The sequence below is a fragment of the Monodon monoceros genome, unplaced genomic scaffold, assembly GCF_005190385.1.
Source record: "Monodon monoceros isolate NGI ecotype Baffin Bay Population unplaced genomic scaffold, NGI_Narwhal_1 Super_Scaffold_2, whole genome shotgun sequence".
Classification (NCBI taxonomy): domain Eukaryota; kingdom Metazoa; phylum Chordata; class Mammalia; order Artiodactyla; family Monodontidae; genus Monodon; species Monodon monoceros.
This window is the reverse complement of record NW_021703776.1, coordinates 29,732,982-29,753,614: the sequence shown is the minus strand read 5'-3', so window position 1 is coordinate 29,753,614 and position 20,633 is coordinate 29,732,982. Positions and strand designations below refer to the sequence as shown.

The 20,633-nt window shown below is 37.2% G+C and overlaps 1 protein-coding gene across 2 annotated transcripts in view; it reads right to left on the bottom strand.

The window, feature by feature from the left end:
* The window catches only part of RUNDC3B (RUN domain containing 3B), a 152,954-nt gene that overhangs the window by 40,977 nt on the left and 91,344 nt on the right, over positions 1 to 20,633 (bottom strand). For both annotated transcript variants that reach the window (XM_029234476.1, XM_029234477.1), the window contains exons 8-9: positions 11,910 to 12,078; positions 5,963 to 6,120 (exon numbers count right to left, since the gene is read on the bottom strand). In XM_029234476.1, the coding sequence (XP_029090309.1) occupies positions 5,963 to 6,120; positions 11,910 to 12,078 (327 nt within the window). The remainder of the gene's footprint in view (positions 1 to 5,962; positions 6,121 to 11,909; positions 12,079 to 20,633) is intronic.

Sequence of the window (20,633 nt, the reverse complement as noted above, 5' to 3'; positions counted from 1 at the left end):
ATAAAATTAAACTCAAATTTAGCCCAGCACCTCAGAGCAGTGGTTTTCAATGCTGACTGGACATCAGAAACACCTGGGAAGCTTTTTAAACACTTGTACACTTGCCTGGGTCCCACCTTTGACAAATTAAATCAACATCTCTTGAGGTAAGGCTCAGGCAGGTATCCTCATTTTTCAAAATATACTTTTAAAAGGCTCCCTGAAGGATTCTAAATGTGCAACCAAGATTGAGAACTACTAATCCAGAGTTAAGAGGATATACTTTACAGAATAAACAGTACAAAGCAGTGATTTCTTAAACTTTAATGTGTCAATTAATCCCCTGAGGATCTTATTAAATACAGATTCTGATTCAACAGGTCTGGGGAGGGGCCTGAGAATCTGCTCCCAGATGATGTAAATGTGCCAGTCCACTTTGAGAAGAGAGGATATAGTACAGAGAATACAGCTGTCCAACACCAATTAAGAAGAGTCACATATGGAATTTAAAATTTTCTAGTAGCCACCTTAAAAAGCAAGTGAAATTAATTTTAATGATGCACTTATTTAACCCAATACATCCCAAACATTATCATTTCAATAGGTAGTCAATATAAAAAGTTACTAATGAGACATTTCACATTCTTTATTTCACACTATCCGGTGTGGATTTTATACTTACAGCATATCTTAGCTCAGACTAGCCACATTTCAAGTGCTCAACAGTCACATGTGGCTAATGGCTACATACTGGGAGGCATAGGCATATAAGAACAAGGTAAATAAACCACAAAGAACTAATCCAGAATGCTGGATGTTATGCAGGAAAAGTCTGCAAATAGACAATGACAGGAAAAGTAAAAGTGGGGAAAACTGTTCTAAATTAAGAGGCTTATGAGACATAACTACATGGAAAGTATGAGTGAATCCTGATTTGAAAAAGATCAACTACAAAAAAGTTTCTTTTAAAACAATTACGGAAACTTGGTATGAAAGCACATTCCATGATAAAAACAATTGTCCCTAATTTTATCAGGTGTGATTATGAAATTATGTGAGAAAGTATCCATAGTTTTTACAGATGTACAATGAAGTACACAGGAATCAAAGGGCATGATTGCTTCAAAATCATTCAGCAAAAAGTGAAAAAGAAAAAAGACAAGTAAAGCAAATTTGACAAATTCTGTTCAATCTGGGTGACGGGCAATCAGAGGTTTATTCTACAATTCTTTCTTTTGTGGATACTTGACAATTTCTTTTTTTTTATTTTATAAATTTAGTTATTTTTGATTTATTTTTGGCTGCACTGGGTCTTCAGTGAGAGGGGGCTACTCTTGGTTGTGGTGCATGTGCTTCTCATTGTGGTGGCTTCTCGTGTTGCAGAGCGTGGGCTCTGTAGTTGTGGCCTGCGGGCTCTAGAGCACAGGCTCAGTAGTTGTGGTGCAGGGGCTTAGCTGCTCCGCTGCATGTGGGATCTTCCCGGACCAGGGCTTGAACCCATGTCCCCTGCATTGGCAGGTGGATTCTTAACCACTGAGCCACCAGGGAAGTCCCTTGAAAATTTCTTAATAAAAAATTAAAAATATAATAATAGCTTCAGAATTTAAATGCTAATTATAATTTTATAAGTGTTAAATGCTAAAGAACAGAAATAACTAAACAAAACAATATTTATATGTTAATAGTGATATTGTCTGATTTATAAATTGTAATTTAGGGATGCTTCCCTTTTTCGTGTACTCAATGTAAAACATTTGCCAAATAAAATGAGTCACTTCTCCATGAAATTTGTGGGGCAGTTCCAACTGTTGTAGGCCCCTGGCCCAGATATAAGGACATCTGCTCAGATATAAGAGACTCTGCCAGCAGTTTTAATCTAACAAAAGGACTGTAAAGGCAATGAAATGCCATTCATATCAAATAAGTACACCTTTCCTGTTGTAATATATAATTTCTTCCTAATACCAAGAAAATACAATAGAAATGGTTCTACCTATCTGGTACCTGGCCTTTTTCTCTTCTGGATGCATTTTCTTGACTTTTCTGTTCTTATGTGGATAATAGAGTATGTAATATATATTAGCATGATTGTAATTTAATATTTTAATAACTGTTACCTGCCAAAAATATATATGACCAGCAACTGTCATGATCTGTCCATTATTAACGGGGCTATGATGACATCACTGCATTCTCCTGTTAGAATCCATACCACTCATCCTAAAATTTGTGAACCAGGATGCCATAGCATCCTTGGCTTCTGGTTTGCAGGCCAACAGATCAAACCATCACTACTCACCACGAACTACACCAAATTGGCTGTTGAACTGTAACAATGGCTTAGTTTTAGCAATGCATGATTCTTCACTCTACTATTTAGACTCTTCAGTCCCTTCTCTAGGGAGCCCTGTAAGACATTTTACTATTCCTGTTCTTCAAATCATGAATAGAAAAATTTCATCAACTAAATATGAAAGACTCCCTATTACACATTTTATTGGTATTAATCATGACAAAGAATTTAGCTTTTGCATACTGTTCTGAAGCTGTCTATTCTTGAGGTCTGCAATCAGTGTTTTACAAAGAAATCTTTTGTACAGTAGAACATCTATCTGAAGGTCTATCACGGATCCATAATATTATTAAAAATATTAATCCAACTACCATTTAGAAACTAGATCTCAAAAGTGATACTCAGGAATAATACAATCAAGTCCAAATTCATTGTCTGGGCATGATAAGGCAAAGCATTTTAAACTCACTATTTATCCGAGTGAATTTATCAAGGAGATCTTAAGGTTTCTGTAAGCCAAAACAGGCTAATAATCTTGACTACCTTCTTTGTCCTACCTGTGTTAAACATGATACCACTTAATACTCATAATAATCCACAAGGTGAATATTATCTCAGTTTTACAAATAAGAAAACAGAGGCTCCAAGATATTAATCAAGATTGAGCTCATATTAGGCAAGGGCAGAGCCAGTATCTGAACACAGTCCTGATTTGCAAGAAAGCTTTGGGATACTCCTCTACCATATCACACTGTGCACTCTACTGCCAAAACTACAAGATGTTCAGATTTTATGAGTATTCAAAGACATTATTAAAGGATACTTTAACAGTAATTCAACAACACAGATAACCGTTGAGAAATACATAAAAAGCTAAGTGACAAATTATTTAAATCACCCAGGAAAAGCTAATCAACATAATGTAGAAGCAAATACTTCATGCTTCATATTCTATTTAATGCTCCTTTTCTGACCTTTTTCTTTATACATTATATATTTTAATCTTCTCAAGGCCACTTTTATCTCCTCTGGATTAACAAAGGGAACTTCAGTGCCCAACTTTGACTGCAGGCCTTCCTAACTGTTGGTAAAAAAAAATATCAGGAAGGAAAAAATGTCCACTCTCTCCCTATAGTTTCAAGGTGCCCAGAGATTATCTGCACCTTAAATATGATTCTGATAACAAAGTAAATCGTAAACATTCTGGAAGGCATGTACCTTACTCTTCCATTAAGTATTCTTGTAATGGTTTTTGTACAAAGGAACCTTGTAAGACACCAATTTACAACCTAGCCAGAGATTGTAGCCATGGTATATGAAAATAAATCTTTAACCTCTAAACTCAATAGTCTAATTCTCATCAGTGGCCTTAATTTTTTTATTTTTTGCTCTAGTAACTTAAAGAGATTAAAAATAACTCTAAGGTTTCTTTGCAAAATCAGGAAGATCAACGACACTTCTATCACAAAAGTAAGATAAAACCATAACTCGTAGATTCTTTTTCAAGCTAAAAAGTTTGAGACTGTTTCCTTTAAATTATCAGAAGCAAAATAAATGTGATAGTCAAATTTAATTCTTCAAATGAAAATATCTCTGTGATGAAATAAAAAACGACTACATAATTATTTATAAGTTAAAAGCATTTAGACAAACTACCAGTATTATTTGCAAAAGAAAAATTATTTTCTTAATCTTTTAATTGTAAAGAAATAACCAGAAATCTCTACTGTTTGCTTCATAATATTCTTCTCTCTGCTTATAGTAGTGAGGGGCTACGGGAGGTATTAATCTGCCCCTCAGTGACTGATACCCCATACGACACACTCTCTTTAAAATATTAGAAAAAATGGGACTTCCCTGGTGGCGCAGTGGTTAAGAATCTGCCTGCCAATGCAGGGAGCATGGGTTCGATCCCTGGTCCAGGAAGATCCCACATGCCGCAGAGCAACTAAGCCCATGCGCCACAACTGCTGAGCCTGTGCTCTAGAGCCTGGGTCCACAACTACTGAGCCTGCGTGCCTAGAGCCCATGCTCTGCAACAAGAGAAGCCACTGCGATGAGAAGCCCATGCACCGCAACGAAGAGTAGCCCCCGCTCGCCATAAATAGAGAAAGCCCACATGCAGCCACAAAGACCCAATGCAGCCAAAAAATAAAATAAAATTTAAAATACGTTTAAAAAATTAGAAAAAAAGTAAAAAACAATATGCGAACATAATTCTTTTTATCAAGATACAAATTCCCAGAAAACATTTAATTTTTATGCTCCTTAATAAAACTTTACTTAAAAAAAATCATTTTTTATGCTTTTAGTCTCAAAGTATCTCCTTGCAAATTACTTGTTAATTACAAAAGGAACAACAGTAACTATACAGAAGAGAAAAACACCTTAACCAAATGACTAAAATTAACATCACTAATAAAAGGCCAACAGACTTCATTGACCTCTGCATGTGATATCCTGAGGACACACTGCTTACGCTGTATTCCAGCCACAAATGGATAAGCTCATTCTAATCACAAGGAAAAGCACACAAACTCAAATTGACAGATAGTCTATAAAATTACTAGCCTGCATTCTCAGAAATAACAATCTCATGTGAAACAATCACTGAAAAACTATTCTAAGTTAAAAGTGACTAAAGAGAATGACAGCCAAATGCAAAATGTGATCCTGGATTGGATCCTGTACCAAAAAACCAAAAGCAATAAGAAACATTACTTGGACAATTGATGAAAGTGAAATATGAGTTACAGGTAAAAGAAGTATTTTACTGATTTAAATTTCTTAAAATGAGAGCCGAAGTGTGGGTATTTAAGATAATGCCATTGTTCTTAGGAAAAACACACTGAAGTACTAAGGGGTAAAGAGATAATGATGTATGCAACCTCTCAGGTAGTTCAGGAAATAATGTTTGTATATACAAGCAGAGGGAGAGAATTATGACATGTGCAAAATGCTGAAAATTGGTGAATCTAAGAAGGGGCATGTGGGAATTATTTTGTACTATCCTTGTAACTTTTCTGAAAGTTTGAAATTATTTCAAAGTAAAAAATTTAAAAGTCATCCTTAAGATTAAGTAAATATTAATATGAGAAGATTTTTCACCATAAACAACTAATTGATAAAATTAAGTTTGACAAAATGGTATGGTTAGTGCAAGTGATTTGAACAGTGATAAGTTAAGGAGCTGTACCAGAATGTAGATCAATACACAGTTTTCTTCATCAAAAAAAGTCTTGCTATGAAAAAAAGTCAGCTCTACTAAACTGTGCTTAGTGACATCCTGGCACAACCTGGTAACAAACAGTTTCTATAATGGCACTGTACTTAAATAGTACAGTGTACTTCGAATAGATGACCTTATATACCATCTTTTTGCAATCAATCAATCAATCACTAAATAAATACTTTAAAATTATGCATGTGCATTTGGAATAATACACACCAAGTTATCGCGTTAACTCTGGATAGCACAACTGAAGGTGATTTTTATTTTCTTCCCATATTTTGTAAAGTTTCTACAGTGACCATGATTACTTTTATAAGAAAAAAGTAAACTTTTTAAAAAGAGTAAGTGAAAAAGAACTAAACAGAAGGCAATCAGACTTCTTGGAACTTGAATCCTACGCCACACATGCCATTTTTCTTAACTTTACTGCCAAAATGTTTCCAAAAGGACTCACTTACAGCTGATCTTGAAGCTCCACAATTATATATTCTAATTGTTCCTTCTCCAATTTATGAGCCAGATCAGAATCTTCAATCCTCTGTAGTAGTATTTTATTCTGAGCAACAGATTCAGACAGCTGGTTCTCTCGAAGTCGTAAGAGTTCTTCAAGATAACCCTGGAAATACAGATCACCAAGATATAGCAAGTGCAAAATTCTAATATGTATCTTGAAGACAAATGCTGAGTAGCTTAAATGTTATTCTTATCTATATTGTAATGAAACAATTTCAAAGTATCACTGAAGAAATAGAAAAAAAAAAGCTTTAATTGAATTAAAAATTTAATATATGTTTTCCATTATTTGAAGCTCTTCTCTAAAGTTCAATAAAATATGTTTGTAATTTAAGGTAAAACTTAGCTGAAACATTATAATTTCTAAGCTCCACAACAGTGATAAACACTCTCAATGCCTCCTAGCTTCAAAATACAGACCTAATTACAGAATGATCAATTATAAAGCTGCCTCTCTGTGATTATTGTTCAAAAACAGTTATTAACATTTTAGCATTAACAAATTAGTGGGAAGCAGTATAATGTCTAGGTTAGGCCTGCAGGCTTAGGGATTATATCGTGTCATATTCAGCTCTACTACTTATAAACTAAGTGTCCTTGGGTAAATTACTTAATCTCCCTGTGCCTTATTTTCATCATCTAAAAAAGTGGGAAAAATAAGGGTACCTAGCTGGGAAGATCAAATGAATTAATACAGTGCTTAGAATACTAGCTGGTACCCTGTACGCAATGTATAATTCCTAGCTATTATTATCAGCAGACACCTAATAGATATGAGACTTTTTGAACAGATCCTCTCTTACCTTTTCACCCATTTATTGTTTCTTTGTCCTTTTGCTCTGCTTTCTGGGAGTCTTCATTGAATTTATCCTCCAAATCCTTATACTAAATTTTTGAACTCAGGGAATCTTATTTTTCATTTCCAGTTTTTTTTGTGTGTTTTCTGACTGTTCCCTTCTCACGGCATCCTATTCTTTTTAGATCAGTGTGCTTTAAAATTCCTCTCAGGATATCAATTAGAATCTTTTTTTCTTAGAGTATTCTTCTATTCCATTTTTTATCCTTTTCATGTGCCATTAACAAACTGCTTTAGCGATTTTGGCTTCATGATACATGTTAATAGTAGCTAACACTGTTCCTGTTACCGAACTTCTTTTTCAGATTTTTTTCCTGACAATTCTCAAATATTTGTTTTTTCCATAATAAAAATCTCAAAAACTAAAGTTAATTTTTACAAATGAAATTTGGTAGGTATACACAGCTTAATAGAAACTATATAAATATGATTATTTATAAACATCAGTAATTAAACAATACTTAAATACCCAGCACCTAGATCAACTACCAATACTTTCAGAGCCCCTATAATGTCTTTCCCTGATCACATCCCCTGCCTCCTTTGCAAAGATAACAATACCCTGAGATTTGTGTTTATCATCCCTTCGCTTTTCCTTCTAGCATTACCACAAATGTATGTCATCTTAAACAATATATTTAGTTTGGATGGGTTTTATCTATATTCTTTTGAAACTTGCTTTTTCATCTACAGTGATGAGTCTAACTATAGTTCATTCATCACTCTCAATCGTGGATAGTATTCTGTTGCATGAATACTGCAGCTTATTTATTCACTCTCCTATCAATGGCCATATGGATCATTTTAGATTTTTCTTAATATAAACAATATTCCTGTGAACAGTCAGTTATGAGACACCTGGGACACACATCTGAGAGTTTCCAGGAGACATGACTAGGAGCAGAGTCGCTGGGCCACAGGCCACACGTATCTCCACATTTACTAGATAACACCAAATGGTTCGTACTATGGTTTTTATATTAATCACATCCTGTATTAATTCACGTGACTTTACATGAGTATCAAAGTTATACTGACTTCCTAAACTCATTGGAAAATATCCCTTCTTTTCCTATTCTCAAGAACAGTCAGTATAAAATAGGAATTACTGCCTTTTGAACATTTGGTATCATTTACCTCAAAAACCAAACAAGTGTGGTGATTCTGGGGAGAGGAGGGAATAGATTTTAAACTACTTAATTTTTTCAATGATTATAGGTCTATTAGTTTTGAGAAGTAATATTTATAAAAATTCTTCATCTAAGTTTTCTAAGGTGTTGACATAAAATTGCTAAAATTATTCGTTAATAATTATGGGGGGTCTCCACTGCATTTATAGTTATGCTGCCTATTTTTTTTTTTAATATTTATTTATTTAATTTTGGCTGCATTGGGTCTTAGCTGAGGCACACGGGATCTTTCGTTGCGGCTCGCAGGCTCTTTGTGTGGTGCGCGGACTCCAGGGTGCACAGGCTCTGTAGTTGTGGCACGCAGGCTCCGGAGCGTGTGGGCTCTGTAGTTGTGGCATGCGGGCTCCAGTGCACGTGGGCTCTGTAGTTGCAGCACACAGGCACTCTAGTTGTGGCGCACGGGTTCAGATGCCCTGCGGCATGTGGGATCTTAGTTCCCCAACCAGGGATTGAACCTGTGTCCCCTGCATTGGAAGGCGGATTCTCAACCACTGGACCACCAGGGAAGTCCCTGTCTATTCTCTTTTAATTCTTAAAATTGTCTATCTGTGCCTTAACTCTTTTAAATTTAATTATGGTTGAGATTTGTATATTTCATTAGTTTTTACAGATAATCAGCTTTTGGTTTTATTAATTCTGTATCTCTATTTCATTAATATCTGCTCTTATTTTTCTTATTTTGAACTGGTTTGTTTTTTTTACTTCTTGGATGCTTAGCTCTTTAATTTTCATTCTTTCTTTTCTAAGATAAGTAATTCTCCAAGCACTGAACAAGTTGCAACTTAGTACTAAGAGTATACATTGTTTTCATTCCTGTTCATTTCTAAGTATTTCCACATTTCTTTTTTGACCCAAAATTTAGAAGACTTTATTTTTTTTAAATCCCCATTGGTGTACTTCAGGGTGTGGTAAAATTTTTCTATTGAATCTAACTTTATTGCATTGTGATCACTATTACATCATTTCTTTGGCATTTAAGGGCATTTGTTTTGTGATCTAGCATAGTCCATAAAAATTGAATAGTTGTCCCATGTGTGCTTGAAAAGAATGTGTGTTCTAATTGTTAGCATTTAACATATTTTAGATTGAGCTTACTAGCTGTGTTGTTCATTATATCCTTACCAATTTTTTGTCTGTTTAATCTGTAATTATTAGGATGTTAAAATTTTCTACTATAATTATGGATTTATCCATTTCTCATGGATATTCTAATAATTTCTATCTCATATTTTTCATGGCTACATTGTTAAATGCATGTAAGTTCAGCACTGTTAAACAACATTCCTGGTGAATTGTTCTTTTTTAAAAAGGCAATTCTTTCTTTAGTCTTAATGATGCTTTTTGCCTTAATGTCTATCTTGAATGATACTGATATAGAATTATTTTGGTTAGTATTTGCCTACTCTATTTTTATACTCCTAGTTTCAACTTTTTTGTGTCCCTCTTTTATGTATGCCTCTTACAGACGGCATATAACTAAAATTAATGATTTAAAACATAAATTTAAGAGTTTGTCTTTTTTTCTCTTAATTTTAAAATTATTATTATTATTTTTTGGCCTCACCATGAGGCTTGTGGATCTTAGTTCCCTAACCAGGGGTTGAACCCGGGCCCTCAGCAGTGAGAGCACAGAGTCCTAACCACTGGACTGCCAGGGAATTCCCAAGAATTTGTCTTAATTGGCAAGTTTACACCATTTACTTTTATGGTGATGTTGACTCTTTTGGTTATATTGAGATTTATTTCTACCACTTTATTTTGTGTTTTCTTTATACCATCCTTATTTTTTCTCATTTGCTCTTTGCTATTGTGTTAATCAATTTTCCTTATTTCTTTTCTTTCTTATTATTAGTTTAAAAGCTAAATATTCTATTTCTTTTAACTGCAACTTTGGAAACAGGAATACACATTAAAAAATGTGTCTACACTCCTTTGCTGTAATACAAAGACCTCAAAAGGCTTTAGCTTCAATCACCCTCTCTCTCTCTTTCTGACACTATTAGATAGTGTTTTACTTCCATTTTACTTCCCAGGGTAGGCTGAAGCCTGAACTAATTGTTAAGCTTCAGATATTTTGTAATTCAGCTGTTAAAACACTGCTATTATAAAAAATTAAATTTTATAAACTTACCATTAAGTAAATTATATCAAAAAACAGAATAACTACAAAATCTATCGTTTCCCAAGTGTTTTACTATATATTTTACTATTACAATCTGTGCTCTTCAAGTCATTTATATTTACCGTGTCTGCCTGGTAGAAAAACTATATAATGGTGTGCTACCGTGCCTCTCTTCCTGATTCTACATTCAGTGACATCAAATTGGTAGTTTTAAGTTGGCCGTGATGGGAGTATTCATCCCAGAGAAATCAGCAAATGCTACAAATCAGGGCTTATCTAATTCCTCTGCAAAGCAAGTTGTTAATCATATCCCAGAACAACACTGCCACCCCATAATGGTCACTAATATTGCTGTTGCTGTTTCATGTAGTCAAGGTTTATTTGCCAATTTCTGTGCTTACTCTGCCATTTTGCAGCGCATCCTGCCTTCTAGGTTCAGTTTCCAACTCGAATGATAGCGGGCCTAGGTTTGCTGCTCCCCGGTTGGTATTAAAACACAAGTACCTAGGTTAAGGGAATGGCCCCTCACCCCCACCCCAGAAGCCTGCAGTGACTTTAACTCATGACTTATTCCAGGCCCTTCTTTGTTTACAGTCCTTAGTGAGGCCCTTCTTTGTTTACAGTCCTTAGCGAGCTCCTATTTTTTAGGCCCTTCTTTGTTTATAGTTCTTAGTGAGCTCCTATTCTTTGAGAGAGCAGCTCTGTATGAAATTCTTTCAAATTTTATCCTACTTGGCATTTTCAGATTTTTGCAATGTAAAGGCTTTCAGTTATCATAGCGTGACTTCCGGCTGGTAGCTGGTACCAGAATTCTCCTTTAACAGGGTATTAAAGTTTTCTTTATATTTCTAACTAGCAGCCGTTTGTCTACAGGAAATCTCTTCATATTTGTAAATTTCCTTTGTAACCATTTTCCTCAGTGTATTTTTTATTGTTCTGATAATTCTATGGATAATTCCATTGGGCTCTCCCTACACAGCTCATCTATGAATAATGATAATTTGAAAGGAAGGGTAGGAAGGAAAATAAATCATACAGTGAAAAAGAAGAGGTTACAACTCAAGATGATAGAGTTTATATTCCATTCTGTTATGTACCCCACTTTGCCTACTACAGCGCTTAACACACAAGAGCTGCTAAAATACCTGATTTAAAAAAAAAGTGAGACACATATATGGAATTTCTTAGGCAATCACTGCATTTTCATAAACCAAATAATCCTTTATAAAATTAATCATAGAAACTAATACCTCAGACAAATGAAACTGCATACAGAAGAATAAATGGCTTATTTTATATATATTAAGACATAAAATTATTTAAGAAACAAAAGCCTCTCCTAAAACTGGCCCTGATTTTTTTGTTTGTTTGTTTTTTGCGGTACGCAGGCCTCTCACCGTTGTGGCCTCTCCTGTTACGGAGCACAGGCTCTGGATGCGCAGGCTCAGCGGCCATGGCTCACGGGCCCAGCCGCTCCGTGGCATGCGGGATCTTCCCGGACCGGGGCACGAACCCGTGTCCCCTGCATCGGCAGGCGGGGTCTCAACCACTGTGCCACCAGGGAAGCCCAGGCCCTGATTTTTAATTAAAAGGAGGACAATCCAAGAACAGAAAGGAAGTAGCAATAGGTAAATACTTCTATACAGCTAAAAGATCTTTTGGTAGTGACAGTCTGAAGGTAGTACTAGAACCAAATTAAATTACTTTTGACAACTGATAAATACCTTCTGTTCCAGCGTTAGTTGATACTTTTGTTTAACTCTCTTACACTTGTTGAACCAACTATTCTCATCCATGATGAAAGGAGGCCCGATGTTCTCTGGAGTGCTGCTTTCACTACCACTGCTTCCCAAAGTCCTCAGCTCTTCCTCATCACTGCTGATGCTGTCAGAACTGAGAAGATTAAAAATTTTTAAAGAAACAAAATTCATAATATGTTCCACTTTGATTTTTTAGAAACACTTCTGTATTTGCAAGCTACTGGTGAGCAAGCTCCAAAATATTCATCACTAACTATACAATAATAATGATATTATCATCAAGCTTAGAGATGCTACAGAAGTTCAAGTGAGGTTTACAGACCTAAGGGCACTAACACAGAAACTGTGAGAATGTCCTGAGGAGAGAGAAAACACTTCTAAAGAAGAGAACCAGAAACTCCACATGTGCTGAGAAGACCTGTCTAGCTGTGCTCTTTTTACTGTCCCACGTAGATCAAAAGAATGAAACTGGAACCCTATCTTATACCATATACAAAAATCATTCTAAATAGATTAAAGACTTGAATATAAGACCTGAAACTGTAAAAATCCTAGGAGAAAACATAGGGGGTAAGCCCTTGACATCAATCTTGACAATGATTTTTGGATTTGACACCAAAAAAAAAAAAGTAAAAAAAAAAAAGCAAAAGCAAGATAAAGAAGTGGGGCTACATCAAACTAAAAGCCTTCTGCACAGCAAAGGAAACCAGCAACAAAATGAAAAGGCAACATACTGAATGGGAGGAAATATCTGCAAATCATATATCTGATAAGGAGTTAATATCCAAGATATATAGAGAACTCAAACGACTCAACAGCCAAAAAACAAACGTGACTGAAAAATAATCAGAGGAATAGAATAGACATTTTTCAAAAACAGACATACGAATGGCCAACAGGTACATAAAAAGGTGCTCAACATCACTCACCATCAGGGAAATGCAAATCAAAATCACAAGATATCACCTCACATCTGTCATAATGGCTATCATCTTAAAAAAAAAATGACTATCATCAAAAAGATAAGTGTTGGGCTTCCCTGGTGGCGCAGTGAGAGTCCGCCTGCCGATGCAGGGGACACGGGTTCATGCCCCGGTCCGGGAAGATCCCACATGCCGCAGAGCGGGTGGGCCTGTGAGCCATGGCCGCTGAGCCTGCGCGTCCAGAGCCTGTGCTCTGCAACGGGAGAGGCCACAACAGTGAGAGGCCCGCGTACCGCAAAAAAACAAACAAACAAAAAAGATAAGTGTTGACGAGGATGTGGAGAAAAGGGAACCCCTGTGCACTGCTGTGGGAGTGTCAACTGATACAGTCATTATGGAAAACAGAATGGAGTTTCCTCAAAATATTGAAAATAGAACTACCGTATGATCCAGCAATTCCACTTCCAGGAATGTATCAAAAGGAAATGAAAACAGAATCTTGAAGAGATACCTGTACTCCCATGTTTACTGCAGCACAACTAATCAAGATATGGACACGAGCTAAGTGTCCATCAATAAATGAATGGATAAAGAAGATGTGGTGTATACATATACACAGTGGAATACCGTTCAGCCATGAGAAGTTAAGAAATCTTGCCATTTGCAACAACATGGATGGATCCTGAGAGCATTATGCTAAGTGAGGTAAGCCAGACACAGAAAGACAAATACTGGAGGTATCACTTATATGTGGAATCTTAAAAAAAAAAAAAAAGTCAAACTCATAGAAATAGAGACTAGAACATGGTTCCCAGGGGCGAGGAGGAGGAATAGGGAGAGGTTGGTAAAAGGGTACAAACTTTCAGCTGTAAGATTAATAAAGTCTGAGTATCTACTGTAAAACATGGTGATTATAGTTGATAACACTGTATTATATAACTGAAATTTGTTAAGAGAGTATAACTTAAATGTTCACACACACACTCAAAAAGATAAATATGTGAGGTGATGGATATGTTAATTAACAACACGGGGGAAATCCTTCCACAAGGTATACATTATCAAAATACAGTATCAAATCACCACAATGTACACTTTAAATATCTTTGAATTTTACTTGTTAATGATACCTCAATAAAGCTGATTTTACAAAAGAGTAAGAAAAGATCATCACAAACCCAAAGAAGGTGGAAGAAACAAAATAATATAGATAAAAACAGAAATTAATGAGCTAGATGGCAAAGGTACAACAGAGGATCAACAAAGAAAAACAAACACTTAATGACTAACAAAATTGATAAAGCTTTGGCAAGGATGATTTAAAAGGCAAAAAAATAAAAGTTACGATAGCAAAAAGCAAAAGATAATATAGCTAGAGATGAAAAGAGATTTAAAAGATATTAAAAGAAATTCTCTGAACATCACGATATAAAATTCTGAAAATTTTAACAAAATATAATTTACCAAAACTGAACCAATAAAAAAAAAAAACAAAAAACTGAACCAATAACAGAAACTGGAAAGATCATAAATAAATCAGTAAGTTTTAAAAACATCCAAGAGGGACTTCCCTGGTGGCACAGTGGTTAGAAATCTGCCTGCCAGTGCAGGGGACATGGATTCCATCCCTGTTCTGGGAAGATCCCACACGCTGCAGAGCAACTAAGCCCAGGCACCACAACTACTGAGCCTGTGCTCTAGAGCCCGCGAGCCACAATCACTGAGCCCGTGTGCCACAACGACTGAAGCCCACGCACCTAGAGCCCGTGCTCTGCAACAAGAGAAGCCACCGCAATGAGAAGGCTGTGCACCGCAACAAAGAGTAGCCCCCACTCACCACAACTAGAGAACGCCTGTGTGCAGGAACAAAGGCCCAACACAGCCGAAAGTAAAAATAAACAAATAAATATATTTATGGAAACAAAGAAAAAAGCAATGAATACACAGAAAAATTTAAAAACAAAAAATAAATTAAAAAATCCAAGAGTAGAAAGGGAGAACTGATAACAAGGAAGTTCCTTATAAGGACAAGGAAGAAAATAAATACTAACTACGGTGGTCCAAGGAACTATATAAACACTTCACATACATCACCTCGTTAATCCTCATGATATCCCCATGAGGTATTGCTGTACTATTTAACAGGTTCATTCAGCAAATGAAGAAAATGAGAATACGAGATGATAAGCAGATGCTTGAGGTCACACCAGTAAGGGGAACTGGTATCACTATTTTAGGCAGAACATTCAGTGGAGGCTTCATTACTAAGGTGGTATTAAGCTGAGTTTTAGAGAAGGTGAGCGAACTAGCCATGCAAATATCTGAGAGAGACTGTGCTCCTGGTAGAGAGGACAGAAAGATGCACAGGTGTGCCCGGTGTGCTCAAGGGATAACAAGATGGCCAGTGTTACTGAAGCACAGTGAGTAACAGGGCAGGGAGTAAGACATGGGGTCAGAGAGGTACTGGAGGCCAGATCAACTAAGGAATTTGTTTTTCACTTCGGGTCAGCAGGAAAGAAACTACTGGAAAGTTGTGAGCAGAGGAATGAAGTGATTTGACTTATAGTTCAAAAGGATCACTCTGGCTGCTCTCTGGAGAAATAAACTACAGGAGTCAAGAGGTGGAGCACGAAGACTCTTGCAAATCTCCAGGTTTAAATTTAGGAGGTGACGGTGGTGCAAAAATATTTGCTGATGGATCGTATGTGGGTTATGCAAGAGAGAATTCAACGATGACTCCAAAGTTTTTGAGCATAAACGACCGGAATGCTAGAACTACCATTCTTGGAATGGCAAAGACTAAAGGAAGGAAAGTTGTTTTGTGTGAGGGGGTGTGGGGTGGTGGGATTAGGAGTTCATTATTGTACATGTTATATCTGAGGTGCTTATTACACATCCAAGTGGAGGTGTCAACTTGGCAGCTGGATGTATGAGTTCAGAGTTTAGAGCAGTGTTCCAGGTGGAAGTATATATTTGGGAAAGAGCAGCATATAGATAGTATTTAAAGCCATGAAACTAGATGAAACTACTTAGTACAGACAGAGAAGATGATTCAGGACTGATCTCTGAAACAGTCCAACATATAGAGGTTGGGGAAATGAGGAGAAAGCAGTGAAGGGGAGTAAAAAGGAGCAAAAAGGAGGAAAAGCAGAAGAGTGCTGACAAGAGCAGTCATGCGTATCAAACACTGCTCCAAGGTCAAGTAAGGTGAGGAAACTAACCCCTGGATTTCGCAACAAGACAATTACTGGTGACTCTGAAAAGAGCAGTTTCAGTGGTAGGTATTAAAGCTCATCTGAATAGTTCAAGAGAGAATGGAGGCAAAAAAAAAAAAGGGAGGCATGGTTTTGTAATAAAGGAAGGGGTACTAAGAAATAGCTAGAAGTGAATGTGGGGTTAGGAAAGTTTCTCTGTTTCATTTTTTAAGATGGGGAAAATAACAACATGCTTATATGCTGTGGTGTGTGGGAAGATCTAGGAAAGGAAAAATTAATGGAAGGGGACAACCGCTGGAGCTAAGACCTTAAACAGAAAAGACAGGATGGGATGCAGTACACAGGCGAAAAGACTGGCCTTTGGTAGCAAATGATTAGCTTCTCCCTACTAAGAGGGGGAAAAGGTAGAGTACAGTGGTCCCTCAGTACTCATGAAGGACTGGTTCCAGGAGCCACCCCAGATATCAAAGTCCATGGGTGCTCAAGTCCCGTATACATCTGATCCACAGCTGGCTGATTCATGGAGGTGAAACCTGCAGATATGGACAGCCAACAGTACGTGGAATGCTACGCTTAGGAAGGGCAATTGAACAGCATGCTGGATCGTTTACGGTCTCTCTAACTCAGCAATTTTGTTTGCAGAAATTTACCTCTTTAGGAAATAATCATTCTAAGTATAAAGACTTAGCTATTAGAATGTTATACTTTAAAGTGAAAAATTGAAGGCATCATAAAAGACCAATAATCATTGGCTACTACTAGATTTTTTTGGCCTAAAATCCATTCAAGGAAAAAATGTTTAAAGTTACGCCAAGCAGTAACTCAGAAAAAACTTAACTTTTCTCACTGGTACATGATCTAAAACTTAATTAAACCAATTTTACATATGAAATATATTTTAGGATGTTTTCTATTAACATATTTCATATATTGAGCTTCAGAAGGATAAAACTCTATTTCAAAAGACTAATAGCTAATAAATATTTTTTAAGTTCAACTTCACCAGCAATCAAATAAATGCAAACCGAAACAACAACAGGATATCATTTTTTACTTACAGAATTAGCCACACCTTTAAGCTGGAAACTGTGGAGGCAGGCACTGTCACATATTGCTGATAGGATCTACATTAGTATGGGCTCTCTGGACATGCTCTCTTGACAGCATGTTTCAAAAGTTTCAATGACATATATACTAGAAATTCTACTTCCAGGATTTTTTTTTAAATTTATTTTTGGCTGTGCTGGGTCTTCGTTGCTACACGTGGGCTTTCTCTAGTTGCAGCAAGCGGGGGCTACTCTTCGTTGAGGTGTGAGGGCTTCTCATTGCGGTGGCTTCTATTGTTGCGGAGCATGGGCTCTAGGTGCGCGGGCTTCAGTAGTTGTGGCATGCGGGCTCAGCTGTTGTGGCTCGCAGGCTCTAGAGCACAGGCTCAGTAGCTGTGGTGCACGGGCTTACTTATTCTGCGGCATGTGGGATCTTCCCGGACCAGGGCCCAAACCCATGTCCCCTGCATTGGCAGGCAGATTCTTAACCACTGTGCCACCAGGGAAGCCCCTACTTCCAGGATTTTAACTTAAAGAAATAATGATGGTTCTGCATAAAAAGATGTAGTGACAAGGATATTAACTGCAATACTATATACGATGAAACTAAATGCACTCCAAAAGTACAACAATAATCGGGTTAACATACTATACTAACAATGAACTCTATTTATTTTAGGAAATGATGCTATAGAAGGACAGTTAAAGACGTGCAACAATGTTCATTATACAGTATTAAGGGAAAGAGTTACATGTATATTATGCTTCCATTTTAATTAAAAAATATTCCTATGTACAGAAAAGGCTGAAAGCTATCCATCAAAATGTTAATGCTTCTAGCAGTTGCTCCTTAAATGTAAGATGAGTGACTTAAGCTTTCTTCTACTTTCTACTTTTCTGTACTTTCCAACTATTCTACAATAAATACTTACTTTCCAAATAAGTTAAAAGCAGTAATTTGGGGAGGGACAGACTCTTATGGTTTCTTAAATGAGGCATCAAATAGAATTTTTAAAAATTGTGTCTAATTACAGGTACATTTGGGTGGAAGTAATTCAATTTTTAAAATGTTGGCTCTTTATGACTATTAGGATAGTTTAAATCTTTCTAAAAAGAAAAACTCCATGGTCTGTAATGCTAACTGGGTTATGACTAGGTTGAATTGGTATTTCCTTTCTTGTTTATATAACAAGATGGTAGGAATCCTTTAGTATACAAAGAAGAGGAAGCTATACATATATGTTTGGATTAGTGCATCAAAGAAAGAGGAAATTGCACAAAAAAATCAGACAAAAGTGGCTAAGCAGCTGGGGACACAGAATATAGGTCATTAAACTCATTCTGAGGGCACCAGATGAGAAGGCTTCATTATCATATCTTTTTAAAAGCACCGTAATAATTACTACAGTCTCTTAGGTACGAAAAGAGAAAAATCTGTATTTACATTTTTCTTCATATTTTAATTTAAATTATTTCCTAAATCGCTAAAAATAGCCTTTCTAACTGCATTCTGATGACCAAACTCCTCTCTCCAACTGTCATCTTGCTCTTTAATTTCAGACTTGAGGCCCACTCTGCACAAACTAGCTGTGTGACTATGGCCAAGGTATTTAACCTCTCTGTGTTTCAGTTTTCTCATTTAAAAATAAGGACAGTGGTGCTTACCTCACTGGCTTCTGAGGAGATTAATGAGTTAATAGAAGTAAATGACTTACAACAATGCTTGCTATATAATAAACATGCAATAAATGGTATTGACATTTTTACTAGTATTGTTTTGAACTATCCGTCATCTTCACAAAATGTCCTATAATCCAAACATATTCCAAAACAGTACAATTTTATGCCTGTTAAAAACATCTTCTTGGTGTATTTCTTTTCTAGATCTAATGTAACAGACTTATCCCTTTTCCCAAGGGATCTACTTACTTAAGTTAGAATTCTTTGTACCATAATACTCTATTCCTCCTTCTCCTTCATCACCTAAAATATCTTCACACTCCTAGCTCTGAAATCATAGTGACTTCTCTTACTAGATGGTGATTATCTTGGATACAGGGATTGCATTCCTTTTTAGAAGTTCCCAGAGTTCCTATAGTCTTGACATGTATGTATCCCTAGGAAAGTTTCTTTAGGCACTCAATAAATGTATCTTGGGTGTGTGTGTATGTTTGTGTGTACATATACATATATTACATATATACATATATTACTCACTCTATCTCCCTTACAGCTTTGGCCTAATCATAACATTTCAGAAGTATATAAAGAGAGGGGAGCAGAGTCAAGATGGCAGGCTAGGAGGACGCGGAATTCGCATCTCCCGCACAACTAGGGCACCTACCTGGCACTGGTGGGGGACCACAGACACGTAAGGGGACGGGAGGAACCCCCAGCGACCGGGTAGGACATGGGGCCTGGGTGGAAGGGACGGGGGACGAGAAGTGGAGGTGGGAAAGGACTGGCGGCCCTGGACTGGTGGCCCTGAGGGGCGGCTGAGGGAGGGGAGGAGTTCCTACACCCAGTGGGACCCACCCACGAGATGGGGGAGACCCTGGGGGAGACAGTGGGGGAGGGGCGTGAAGGAATGGAAGGGAACGGGGCCAGGCTTTCCCTGTCCACTTAGGCACCGGGGAGTCTCTTGGGCTCCCAGGCCTAATCCTCTGCCCTCGGAGCCTCCCTCCTGCCCGCAGAACCCAAGCCCTGCCCCTACACCCCCACCCAGGGCCTTACCTCTACGCTTGGAGACACCTCAGAGACCCCCTCCAATGTGCTGGGCCTAAACCCCACTCACACACCCTCACCCAGGACCTTACCTCCAAACTCTGGAACCCCACACGCCAGAGGCCCTTCTTTGGACGTGCTATTTCTCCCCTTCTGGGCGGGGCCTAAGCAGAGGCCCTGCCCTACACTTGAACGTCGCCAGCCTAGGCCCCGCCCACAAAGCCTTTTCCAGCTGGCGTGGGTCTTGAGCCTAGACCCTGCCCCACACTGAAACGTCAGGCCCCACGCTGAAATGTCACCCCCCACCTAGGCTCCGCCCCACCCTAAACCCCACCACTGCCTATGTTCCAAACCCTGCCTGAACTCTGCCCCACTTAGTCAAGGCTTTCTTTTTTCTTCTTTTAGGTTGGGGTTCTATTTTACCCTGTTGTTGATTCATTTATACTTTTATTTTTTCTAATAAATCTTTTATTTTTCTAATTTTATTGTATTCTTTACACTTTGTTACTGCTCTGCTCCTTTTGGCTTGTTCCCCCCCTTTTCTTAAATTTATTTATTTATTTGTTTATTTTCTTTTTTCTGTTGTGGTTTTGTTTTACTTTGTTGAAGTTTTTTCAATTATATTTTTATTTTTTCTAATATATTTTTTATCTTTCTAATTTTATTTTATTTTTTATTCTTTGTTACTGTACTGCTTGCTTTTTTTTTTTTTTTGCCACACCATGCAGCTTGCGGAATCTTGGTTCTCAGGCCGAGGGTTGGCCCGAGCTCCTGTGGTGG